The 12727-nt window shown below is 44.0% G+C and overlaps 1 protein-coding gene across 1 annotated transcript in view; it reads right to left on the reverse strand.

Annotated features, from left to right (window-relative positions):
• The window catches only part of kirrel3l (kirre like nephrin family adhesion molecule 3, like), a 43494-nt gene that overhangs the window by 4496 nt on the left and 26271 nt on the right, over positions 1–12727 (reverse strand). Inside the window, exons 12-14 of the mRNA XM_048260099.1 lie at positions 12210–12317; positions 11986–12086; positions 11701–11787 (exon numbers count right to left, since the gene is read on the reverse strand). Coding sequence (XP_048116056.1) covers positions 11701–11787; positions 11986–12086; positions 12210–12317 — 296 coding nt within the window. The remainder of the gene's footprint in view (positions 1–11700; positions 11788–11985; positions 12087–12209; positions 12318–12727) is intronic.

Here is a 12727-nt window from a genome sequence, read left to right on the forward strand (position 1 = left end):
CTGTCATCTCCCAGGTATGCCGTGACGTCCCCGACGTTCTCGGCTATCTGGGTTCTCAATTTCGGGGGGTCTTACACCAAAGCTCGAACCAAAATGACGGCACGCCGGCCCATGGTCATCAATTGCCAGTATGTCACACAAGCTATTATCTAGGCAATAATAGGTGTTTTCTTTTCAATGCCCGTATTATGTCAGTGTTCATGAGCTGACACCACAGTGTGGGCTCATGCCCACATGGTTGAGCTTTTAATTAAGAAGCTGTGTCATTTGTGTATGTAACATATCCTTCTAGCGTCTTTGTATGTTTAAAATGTATTTTCTGATTCCATATTGTGTATTGGGTTCCTAGGAATTCTATGGCAGGCCTCACTTTGCTCACTGCCCACCAGTGGGTCGCTTCAGCACTCCATATATTGGTGTTAATGGTTACCGGCTGTTCATGATTATGTCGGCAATTTTGCATTTTGCTAGTTGTGGTTTAAGTGGTGGCCTATGCTGGAAGTTCGTTGATCCGACTACCAAGCGTAGCCGTTGGCTGGTTGTTTTACCGATGACGATGCTACATGTCGCCTGTCTAACCACTCCTTCCTTTCGAGGTCAAGCGGGCGGTCCATCATCACTGGCAGACTCAAGTCTCCTTCAGGCCAACGCCGCGCCCTTCATGCACTCTCTTTAGACACAACGGGTCTCTGCGTGTCTGTGTGATTTCAGCCCATCTAGTCACGCCATCAGTCACATTGATTGCTGACTCGAATTGCCGTTTTAGCAGGATCCTCTGCATAATGTGTACTTTAATTTCCATTCTCCTATTTTGCCTTGGCTGTTTTGTTTTGGCAGATATGCTCACCCGAAGTGATCGCGCCAGGGAGGACGTGCAAGTTCCTTTTACATTCTCCTCCCAATCTTTAATTTGCTAACCCCTGCAGGTGCATCATGCCTCCCCTCTTCCGTTGAGGGGATGCAGTTCGTCAATGGAGAAGCAGTTCCACATATCACACTAACATCTACTTTCTTACAGGGATGGCAGTGCCGGTTCACGGAATCATGCAATCGCGTGGATCATGTTTCCAGTTCATCCTGGAGGGGGTCATCCCTCCGTCTTCACAAATCTCCCGAAGGCCAGCGCTTTCGAGGATATCTCCTCTTGTAGCACGGCTTAAAACTAGCCTTCCTAATCCCAGCACTTATCACCTGTCTAGAACTAACACTTGTCTGTGTAAAACTCACTGATGCACTTTTCGTTATTGCGCTCTACCTTCTAAATTGTTTTAATTGCACTGGCATTGTGGGAGAATTGTTTTAGCTTTAACCTGTTTGCTGTCACGTTGGTCTACAGTAGGTTGCCCTAGATGCTGGTTGCCCAGCTCACTGTCCAGGTTGCCTTGGTCGCCGGTTGCCCGGCTCATGACGCTCGTCTAGGTTGCCCAGTTGGTCCAGGTGGCCCTGGATGCCGGTTGCCCGGCCATCATGTCTGTCTAGGTTGCCCTGGACGCTGGTTGCCCAGCTCATGGTTCAGGATACCGCTATACGGTCAATGTTAACTGCCTGATCCCGGACTTCGACGCAATTGGATGACACTACGTCTGTCGTCTGTTTAGATCGCCTCTGGCCCGTTATACCAGCTACACAGATATTGGTTCCCCGCGATGCAAGGGGCAAAAGTTACGTGCATCATACTCCTTGCCAGACTTGAGTCTCTCCCTGAGCAAACGCTTCCGTGAGAACTCTGGATTCCCAGGGTACATTCTCAGTCGCTTTGATTAAAAATGTCCTGGCCACATGGAATGTCACGTGAATGCACACCCCTCCACTCACTCAGGGGCCAGTGCTGGCGCATGACTAATATAATTTCTGCATCCAGTTGGGCGATATGTATTGCTTATTCTCTCCTCATTGCTACCTTTACTCATTGTCTCTCCAGCAGCCAGTTCTAAACTGTCCTATCCTGCCACAGTGGTGCAGCTGGTATAGCGAGCTCGCGTTAAGTCATTCTCAGAGCTCCTTTGCACTCTGAGATGCATAAGCACCATGGTGGTACCCCAGCACTCATCTGTTCGTTGTCTCGTCATATTTCAGTTACATATGTTCTTCCTCCTGTCACATACAGGCATGAATTGTCCTGAAGTCCTTTGTCTACCTCGCAAGGTCATGCTTCCCTCGCATTACTGATGCTGCTCATCTTATTTTGGGGGGCTTTCCAAGAGCAGGTGCTAAGGCGTAGCACACGCATCCATCTTGGCCTTGGGTCTGCAGCTCAATGCATTCATCTCACTCTAGCCGCTGCAGGTGAGCTATCGAACCAGAACACACATCTGGCTTCACAAGCACTAGTCTTCTACAAAACTAGTCATGCTTATCTATCCTAAATATTAAACCACATGACTTCGATGTAAATATACTCAAGCACCCATATCAACTAACTCATTGCTCCGGTCCCAAGCATCTGCAACCACAAGCTCTATTCCCCTGCATTGATCCTGAGTACATTATGTTTAACCTTTTAACCCTAACCATGTTTTGCTTCCCTGGTCCCCGTTCACTACCTTAAACTACGGCTCACACTTTACCTGATTTTCAGCAGCCATCTAGCTAACGTGCTGCTTAAATGTAACCTCTCTTCAAAGAGGTTCACCTCTCACTCATTCGCATCGGCGCAGCCAAGTCTACCCGGCCAAAAGGGCTATCCCGTCATCCATCAGGATGCATCAAACTAACTCCTCTTGACATTTTCGATGCTCAGAAGTTGCTCTCCCATGTTAACTCAGGTACCTCATTTTACCTTCACAAATCCTGGTGGCGGTGGTTAAATTCTGGCATTCGCCTTGCACTAATCGCTGAAACATATTGAGGCCCAGCATGCCGGTAGCTTGTGGTGATTTAGTCTCAGCCATGGGCATGTTGCCCTTTTCACTGGTTGCCCAGCTGGATTCGACGCTTATGGTTCAGGTCACTTCTGGCGGTCGCCCGGCTCGTGATGCACGTCTAGGTTGCCCTAGACACTGGTTGCCCAGTTTGGTCCAGGTTGCCCTGGATGCCGGTCACCCGGCCATCACATCGGTCTAGGTTGCCCTAGACGCTGGTTGACCAGCTCATGGTTCAGGTCGCACCGTACGCCGGTTGCCCGGCTCGTGGCGCTCGTCTAGGTTGCCCTAGACGCTGGTTGCCCAGTTCGGTCCAGGTTGCCCTGGATGCGGTCGCCCGGCGTCACGTTGGTCTAGGTTGCCCTAGGCGCTGGTTGCCCAGCTCACTGTCCAGGTTGCCTTGGACACCGGTTGCCCGGCTCATGACGCTCGTCTAGGTTGCCCTAGACGCTGGTTGCCCAGTTTGGTCCAGATGGCCCTGGATGCCGGTTGCCCGGCCGTCATGTCTGTCTAGGTTGCCCAGCTAATGGTCCAGGTTGCCTTGGACGCCGGTAGCCCGGCACGTCTCGTGGTCTAGGTTGCCCTAGACGCTGGTTGCCCAGCTCGCATAAGCACTAAAGTCCAGGTTGCTCTGGATGCCGGTGGCCTGGCTCGTCACGATGTACTAGCTTGCTAGTCACTGGGCGCCCAGATCGTGAAGTGCTTATGGTCCAGGGTTGCCCTGGACGCCGGTTCTCCCGCCGCCGCATTGGTCTAGGTTGCCCTAGACGCTGGTTGCCCAGCTCGTCAAGCTTCTAAATCCCACTAAAGCGAAAGCATGCTGCGGGCCCCACTACAACCCTAGGTTTATGGTTAACACCTAGCTACTTTAAAATTCTGTCGGCGTCCTGGCACAACGTCTTCACCCAGGCCCAGTCATGCTGTTTAATTCATCTTGTATGTATACTAATGTCTCTGCTCCTCTCAGAACCAGATTACTGAGTCACCGCCCTGGCGGGCATCACTCATCCTTTTGGGGGTAGGCTCCCGCCCCTGCCTTCATCCATCGGTAGGAGGCGAGATCCGGCTCATCGCTGGGCCGGATCGAGACTGGGCCTCGCCAAAGACTGTTACCTATTCAGGACTCTATCATGCTTGCATCCAAGCCGTTCCTTTACTAATTAAATTGTTAACTGATTCTATTCTGTCTACTGAGTCTTTCTGGTAGAAATGATAGCTTCAGCGAAAGTTCTACTAGGAAGACTCGTAGTGTAACTTACTCCTCCCATGCTTACACGGTGCCAATCTTAGCTTTGCCTACTTTCGGGAAAGCCCTGCAATCTGATCATTCACTCATTCAATCAGTGCTAGCCTATAGGAATTCAGTGGGCTCTTTAAATACGTACCACCTAACACTGCTTCTGCTTCTCAGTATGCTGACTTTGACGTCCCCTCCACCTCCCCTCCAGCCACCTCTGCCAGCAGTCCACGTCCATCGGGCACGGTCTGCCTACCACATCTTCCTTCAGCCACCGCCACCAGTTGGTCCCGTCGTCGTGGGGGTAGGCTCCCGCCCTGCCTTCATCCATCGGCGGGAGGCGAGATCCGCTCATCGCTTGACGGATCCGAGGCGGGCCTACGCCAAAGACTGTTACCTATTCAGGACTCTATCATGCTTGCATCAAGCCGTTCCTTTACTAATTAAATTGTTAACTGATTCTATTCTGTCTACTGAGTCTTTCTGGTAGAATACTCTTGATAAAGGACTTTTAAAAAAGAGTAAAAATGTTGTTATCAACATTAAAATAATTAGGTTTCCTAAGAAATACTACGGAGCCCGGGAGGTGACATGAAAAAAAAAACGAAGGTAAAAAAAAAAAAAAATGAGAAAAGGTACAGTATGTACTTGGGACAAACACTGACTAGGTTTGCGAGATCTCGAGTTTGTTTTTGCGAGATCTCGAGTTTCTTTTGTGAGATCTCGAGTTTCTTTTGCGAGATATTGACTTTCTTTTGTGAGATCTCGAGTTTCTTTTGCGAGATCTTGAGTTTGTTTTGCGAGGTATTGAGTTTGTTTTGCGAGATCCATCTCCATCAATGCAAATCCATCAATGCATATGAGAATCACAAATATTCCGGAGAGCTTCAGCCACTGAAATTAGGTTGCAGTGCCTTATTTTGCCAGCATGAGGCGAACAAGAGCAAAACTAAAACCAAAATGGGCTGCGCGCATAAATGCAGGCCAGGCTGCAGTGTCAGTCGGCGAAATCACTGAAAGAGACCTCAGAAGTGGTACCGCTTACGTTACATATGTTAGTGATAGATCGACAAATAGCAATTTATTTTGAGATGGGGCTCAATAGCTACATTATGTTAATTCAAAGATTGAAGTTAAGAGTAGGCCTAGGCTATTTTCTTTTGCTCCAACTGGAAGGCTATTCTGAAGTCAGGGCCGGTTCTGGGGGGTTGCAACGGGAGCAACCGCCCCGGGCCTGGACAGGGAGGGGGGAGGGGCAGAAAAATAAATAATCAAATAAATAATCAAATAAACGCTTTCTGTGGTGATTCTGCATTAAGTGCATTCATTGATGTCTCACTTACCAGCTTAACGCGTTGTTGCTTGTTGTTTCTGGTCTTATATTGGCTGGTAACGATTTATTTTTAAAAATGTAAAAAAGTCAAAAGTTACCCCTCCCCCGTGGGGAGTAGTAGGCTACGTTAGCCCATGCAAGTGTCAGATGTGAGATTAAGAGATTCTGTTCTCGGTAGCAGTAGCGTAGCCAGAAATGTTCAAATGGGTGGCCATACAAACATTAATCATAGTGAAATCTATTGAAGGCATTTGATCACAGCTGACAAATTACGCAGAAACATTTTCAACTGGAGCAAAACAATGCATCAATGTAGCTTCGGTGTGTCACATGAAACACAATTGAGACAATAGATTGACCATATTGGACAACTTCAAAGCCTTATCATAGGCATGTTACATTCATGACATGAAAAGTGGAACTTATTGAACAAAAATGACACATTACGCAGTCGGCTAAACATTTTAAACCTGCGCAAAACTGCATGAACCCAGCATCAGTGCGTCGCATAAATTAAAACACAAATTGAAGCAACAGCTTGACCATCGGACAATCCTACTGCAAAGCCTTTCCATAGGCATGCAATGTTTATGACATAAAAAGTGGAATATGAACGCATTTCATCACACCTGACAATTAGCTGCCGGCTGTTCGCGATTTGACTGACTCTTGAGCCTCAGCGCATTGGCGGCCCAGAATAACGTAGGACCGGCCCTGTCTAAAATCAAAAGACTGTATCACTGTGCGTGTGTGGTAACGTTAACTTCTGGTCTTGACTCACTGCAGAATGCAGCGGCTTGTTCACTGCACTGGAGAATCCAGCTAAACAAGTTAAAGAAAAGGAAACAAAACTTCATATTTTTAGAGCCTCTAAAATCAAATTGACTATTGAAATCGAGGCTTATGGTGGAGTGATGTGTAGGAGCGATGACGCATCCCCCCTCAGATTTTTTTTCACAAATCGCACCCTGACTAGGTTGGCTTGTCAGTCAGTGTGGAACGCAACCTCAGACCAACGCAGATGGAAAAATAAGGAACTTCAACCTAATTTCAGTGGCTAAAGCTCTCCGGAACATTTCTAGTGGTTCTCATATGCATTGATGGATTTGCGAGATCTCGCAAAACAAACTCAAGATCTCACAAAAAAAAGTAAAGATCTCACAAAAGAAACTCGAGATTTCGCAAAAGAAAGTCAATATCTCACAAAAGAAACTCGAGATCTCGCAAAAGAAACTAGAGATCTCGCAAAAGAAACTCGAGATCTTACAAAACAAACGCAAGATCTCGCAAAAACAAACTCAAGATCTCACAAACCTAGTCAGTGTTTGTCCCCAGTACATACCTTTTCTCAGTTTTTTTTTTTTTTAACCTTCGTTTTTTTTTTTTTCATGTCACCTCCCGGGCTCCGTAAAATACAAACGTTGTTGACCCTTTTTAAAAACAGCATCAGCACACTGATCCCAGTATAATTTATGGTCAATGATAAGACCGAGGTATTTGTATTCCATAACCATCTCTATCTCCTCTCCTCTCGGAATTGTTGTTTGTTTATTCAAAGTCTCAAGTCCAAAGTAGCCTGGGCTATTCGAACTGTCAGTTTATTGCAAATAATTTTACGTAATTTTGAATAGCCACTGCATACCGGTGTTTGTCTAGTGTAGATTAGATTATGTGAAGTGTTGTGTTGTGACGTGTTCCTGTAATTTCTTTGAGCAGTGTATATAGGTCTCTCCTGAGGCGGTTAACGTTATTTTCATTCAAGTATCAAGTAATGCCTGTTTTGATAACATTATTTGTTTTAGTAGCATTATTTAGTATTTGATTTAATCACTTTGGGGCGAATTCTCCCATGTACATAAGGGTGCATAAGTTAAAAAAAACGTGTAAATAAGCCTGTGCGAATTCTCCCCTACCTTAATGTACACGCAGTGGAGGGAGTTACGCATTTTGAGAGGAGCAACCCCAAAATCTGGGCTTTTTTATTGTATCCAACTGTTGCGCGCATTCTGCCACTGACTTAAGCACCTTTTCAGCTACGCGCTCCCGAGGGCTGTATTAAGGTTGAGCGCCACTACAAGGTGAAACAGCATATTGTTTGATGTTGGCAGTAGACCCAGTTCTAAATACATGTAGGTTACACAGAATGTTACAAATTAACATTACAGTATCAAATTTGGTGCTTAATATGCTGATACGACTTTATGTTTTCCCCCCATTACAGTGTCACAAGATGGCATATTTTCTCGACATTACCTTATCCATGAGGCTACATTGTCAAGTAGGGAAAACCCTGTTATAATCATCCCCTTTGGATATTGAGAGTTTACCGCCTGTGCACCTTCAGTTTTAACATGAATTCATAATCCAATAGCCTACCTCGTTCGAATCTGTCCATTTCTTTCCTACTTGACCGAAGAACTCCATACATTTGCACAATCGCCTGCACTATTGTCGAGTAGCATCGTTGAATATTCTCCTGTCTCTTGATTTGTTTGTAATGGAGGTTGGTATTGATATGCCAGTCTCTCTACTGTATTCAAAACTGCAGGTGTCTGTCTACAGCTTGGTTAGCATAGATAAATTGATTATGAGAAGCAGCTGCCATTGAAACTTTCTTTCTCAACAGTGAGTTTTTAAATTATGTATCTACACACCTCAAGCACATCTTGACTCTTTATAAACAAACCTCAAAGCAAAAGTGAAATTTTGTTAAGTCAATTCTTTGTTAGGCTATGTGATGACACACCATTTTACTGTAGGCCGTTCACTATTCAGTTCACCATGCTTACATTTTCAAAATCAAAGACTGGTTTGTGTTCTTTCTGGATTTAAATGGCATTCAGAAGGTCAATGAGAAAGTCCACATTCCACGTTTTCATATCATCCTATATTAACGAGGTGGTGGGTCAGTTTGGTTCTATTTGAAATAAATCACGCCTCTTTCATAGAGCGATTAGCGATTAAACAGGAGAACTACAATGTGTGGCGCAATCGCACTTGGGAGTACTTCGACCTAGCGTAGTAATATTAATTAACACCTAATTGTAGATCCTATCCACCACAGAGTTTAGAATCCATGCTTGATCGGCCTCCCCCTCCCCTCTGAGCAAGAGAGAGGCACACACACACTAGAGATGCACTGATGGGCTATTATTATGACCGCCGCGCCACATATAGGTTTAGTCAGATTGTTTTTTTTTTTTTTTTCACGTCCAAATTTCCGTCAAGGATTCCCGGGACACTGAAAGACCTGGGTACACGGAACTTGGTGGGCATGTAACCCCACAGGGATAGCATGGAATCATCGTTTTTCGTTTTGATCTGTAGCCCCCCCGCTGGACTGGACCCCCGAAATGAGGGTAGGGCAGACACAGTTTTTTTTTTGTATGTTGATCTCAAGGGGCCATGTCAACCCATTCCATAACCACTAATTTCATGTATACCACCTAGTTAAACACAAAAAAGTAAAAATGAGGTGTTGTAATCGCAGGTATCTGTGTCCTAACATAGTCAAAACTGCACGAAATTGGAGGTGTAGGATCATTATGACACCCTCTGAATGCACACCAAGTTTCGTGGAATTCCGTTCACAATAAATAAATTTATGTTACTATACACCAACTGGCCTGTAGGTGGCCGGAGACAGTTTTCTGTGAATATCTCGAGAACCGTAGGGCCTAGGAGGACCCCCTTTTTTTGTATGTTGGTCTTAAGGGGCCATGTCAACCCATCCCATTACCATTTATTTCATGTATAGCGCCACCAAGTTAAAAATTAAAAAGTTTTCATCACAATATCTCTGGCTGACATGGTCAAAACTGCACGAAATTGAAAGTGTAGGATCATTATGACACCCTCTAAATGCATGCCAAGTTTCATGAACTTTCGTTCATGGGGGGCCTTACAATAAAATAATTTATGTGTACATTTAGTGACCGTACACCAACAGAGTTTTCTGTGAATATCTTGAGAACCGTAGGGCCTAGGATGACCAATTTTTTCCGTATGTTTGCCTCCAGGGGTCATGTTAACCCATTCCATATGCACACATGTGCATAAACAGATACACACGCACACACATACATTCACAGTAATCATACGTATGACACATACTCACACACATAAACATAAACATGTACATGCACACATGCACACAATTCAAGAATTTCTCAGAATTATGAACAGGCAAGATGACGCTATTGTAAAGCAATTTACAAAAGATTCACTGAACAAAAATGCTGATGTGGTACATGAAAATGTAGCTAAAAATGTGGAGAATGCAATGCAATCAAGCATTTTGGATGATATATTTGCACAAGCTGGCAGAATAGGCAACATGCTGATGTGCGTTTTATTTGGAGACTGTTTTGCGAGACAGAGACTGAGTTTGCTGCTAATATTCTGGGGATAGGCTACAACATAGCCAATGTATGACTTTAGCCTTTTAATATATTTGCTGCATTGGATCAGTCTTTCTAGAACAGGCAAGAGCTTTCTAGCCTCACGTCAGCAGCGCTGCATCACCCATATACATTAAAACAACCAGCGGATGGTGGGCGGGTGCGGTTTTGAAAATTGGTCAAAAAACTTTGCATATGGATGATAAGTTTTGCTATGCAGTTATGGTTGAAATAATAGCCCATCAGTGCATCTCTAGTGTGTGTGTGCCTCTTTCTCGCTCAGAGGGGAGGGGGAGGCCGATCAAGCATGGATTCTAAACTCTGTGGTGGATAGGATCTACAATTAGGTGTTAATTAATATTACTACGCTAGGTCGAAGTACTCCCAAGTGCTATTGCGCCACACATTGTAGTTCTACTGTTTATTCGCTTGGAAAATCGCCACGTTTCATGTTGTTTGACCGTAGACATTTTAATCAACTACTCGTGTAACTGTATTTAAGTCGGGAAAACATGGATGTTTTTGATTACTTCTACGTCTGGCTACGTCTGAGCCCGCTAGCATAGCAACATGCTAACACATTCGGTCCGCGGACCAGAGCGTTTGAGTGCACGTACCGACACGGGAGAGGTATGACTCAACTCGTGAAAGTTAAGGTAAGAACATATATTACTACTGACATTGGGTGGCGTGTTCCTTTAATGTGGTTGAACAGAGTGAGATACACAGAAGCTGTGTCCCGTTCCAGGGGCTGGGAGAGAGAAAAGGGGCCGTTGAGAACACAGCATTATGATGCCACTATTTTAAAGCCATGAAAGTTCCACCATTAATTTTCAATGGGACCTTTTCGCACGTTTATGGCAAATATTTTGAAAAGTATAAAGTTTTCAGAAATGATAAATACATTGCCGAAATGTCCTTTAAGGCCCAGACACACCAACCAGATTATTGGCAGTCGGGCAAGGTTGGTGACTCGAGTCGGTTCAGTGTGTCCCGTGCCGTCGTCAGTCGGAGTCGGCGTTCATTTTGGTCGATTTGACATGTCGAATCGGCCAGTGGCAATCGGCCTCAATGACCAATCTGATTGGTGGAGTGCTAGCCCTTGACCAAGCATTATATCGGATTAGTATGACCATTATCCCTACATTCAGCGATGTAAGTTATGAACCCATTTTGATAAACTATGGTGTTACTAGGGTAAATATGTTGGTTACTATGCTACATAATGTGGTTGATATGCTGCTTGCTAGGGTAATCATGTTGGTTGCTATAGCTGTTGCTAGGTTGACATGGTAGTGGTTACTAGGTTGTTGCTAGGATAATTATGTTGGTTGCTATGGAGGTTGCTAGATAGGAATTTAAGTGGACGGATGTTTATACAGATTGTTTAATGGATGTTAATAGATAGTTTAATGGATGTTGATAGACATATAGTGGTTGTGGATAGACAGATGGTTTAATGAATGTCGATAGGCAGATAGTTTAATGGATGTTGATAGATAGTTTAATGGATGTTGATTGATAGCTTAATGGATGATAGGCAGATAGAATGGATGTTGTCGATAGACAATTAGTTTAATGGGTGTTAATAGACCGATAGCTTAATAGATATCGATAGACAGATAGTTTAATGGATGGATGAATGGTTTTAAGTCGATGGATGGAGAGAATGTTGGATGAAATGTTGGAATTGGGGTTTTGTATCAATATTCCTAGTTGAATCGACAGAGAGACAGAAAGAAGATGTTGAAAGTTGGCAGGGGTGCAACTCAGATGTTGATGTCAGAATGGGCAAAAGTATAAAATCTTTTTTTTTTTATATCTCAAAAAGTATAAAGTTTACGAAATTAGAGATTTGATTTGTGTTACCTTTAAGTCAAATCTTTCGTCATCCTCATCCAGCAGATCACTGTGTTCAGTGTGAGATGTTGCAGGAGATTCACTGCTGAGTGGAGCCTAGGAGGTAATACCACAATGAACATCATACTACAGTACAAGAGGAAATAAAGATATCTGGAAAAGAATGCATGGTTGAAAGGAATGTCACAAGGGTTAACAGTGCTGTAGGTTGTAATCATACTAGTCACAATACCATAAGTGAATGAGGTGCATAAAGCACACTGGTATGAAGAATGCAGCAAGATAGACACTCACTGTGGGCTCCTTCAAATCTCCATTCACTCGTGCATTGATGTCATCGTTATGTCCTATCTGGACTCTGAGGTCAGTTTTGGTAAGTTGTGTACTCATTTGGCCTGAGATATAGTTGAATAAATTTGGGCAAAGATATGATAGTTAAAAGGTATTTATGCAAGGAAAATATCAGCAAAGCATACATAATGGGAACATTCATGTTTATAACACTTAGTTTGAATTACCTGTGATGGAGCGTTTGCAGCAAATTGAGAGAAGAGTGATTGAGCAGATGATAAGGATGCAGCTCCCACCTACTAATGCCCCAATCATAATGACCATGGGGAAGGCATCTGTCAGAAAGTTGGAGATGTTAATTGTCAAAGCAGAAAGCATATGCAACCCCCCTAAAATTATCACTGTAATCACATTTCTGGATTACAAATTACTGTATAAAGTGGAGAACCATTGATTTTACATGGGTTGAGTGATAGCTAGACTTTTTGTGTTTTGAGGAGTGGCCTTTCCTAAAGCATTGAATCACTTTGTCTCTTTGTAGATGTAATTAAGCATTTGAAGCATAAATGTTGATATGGCAAATCTGTTAATATGCTTTCTAATCCAGAAAATGTTGATTCATTTCAAGGGGATTCAATGATTTAGCAAGATCACAAGTTGTACACAATCCGCACAAAGCATATATCAACACAACATTTTTAAAAACAAGTGAAGTGAAACGAAGTTTGGTGCTGTGAAGAACAGT

The sequence above is a fragment of the Alosa alosa genome, chromosome 13 (genome assembly GCF_017589495.1).
Source record: "Alosa alosa isolate M-15738 ecotype Scorff River chromosome 13, AALO_Geno_1.1, whole genome shotgun sequence".
Lineage (NCBI taxonomy): Eukaryota > Metazoa > Chordata > Actinopteri > Clupeiformes > Clupeidae > Alosa > Alosa alosa.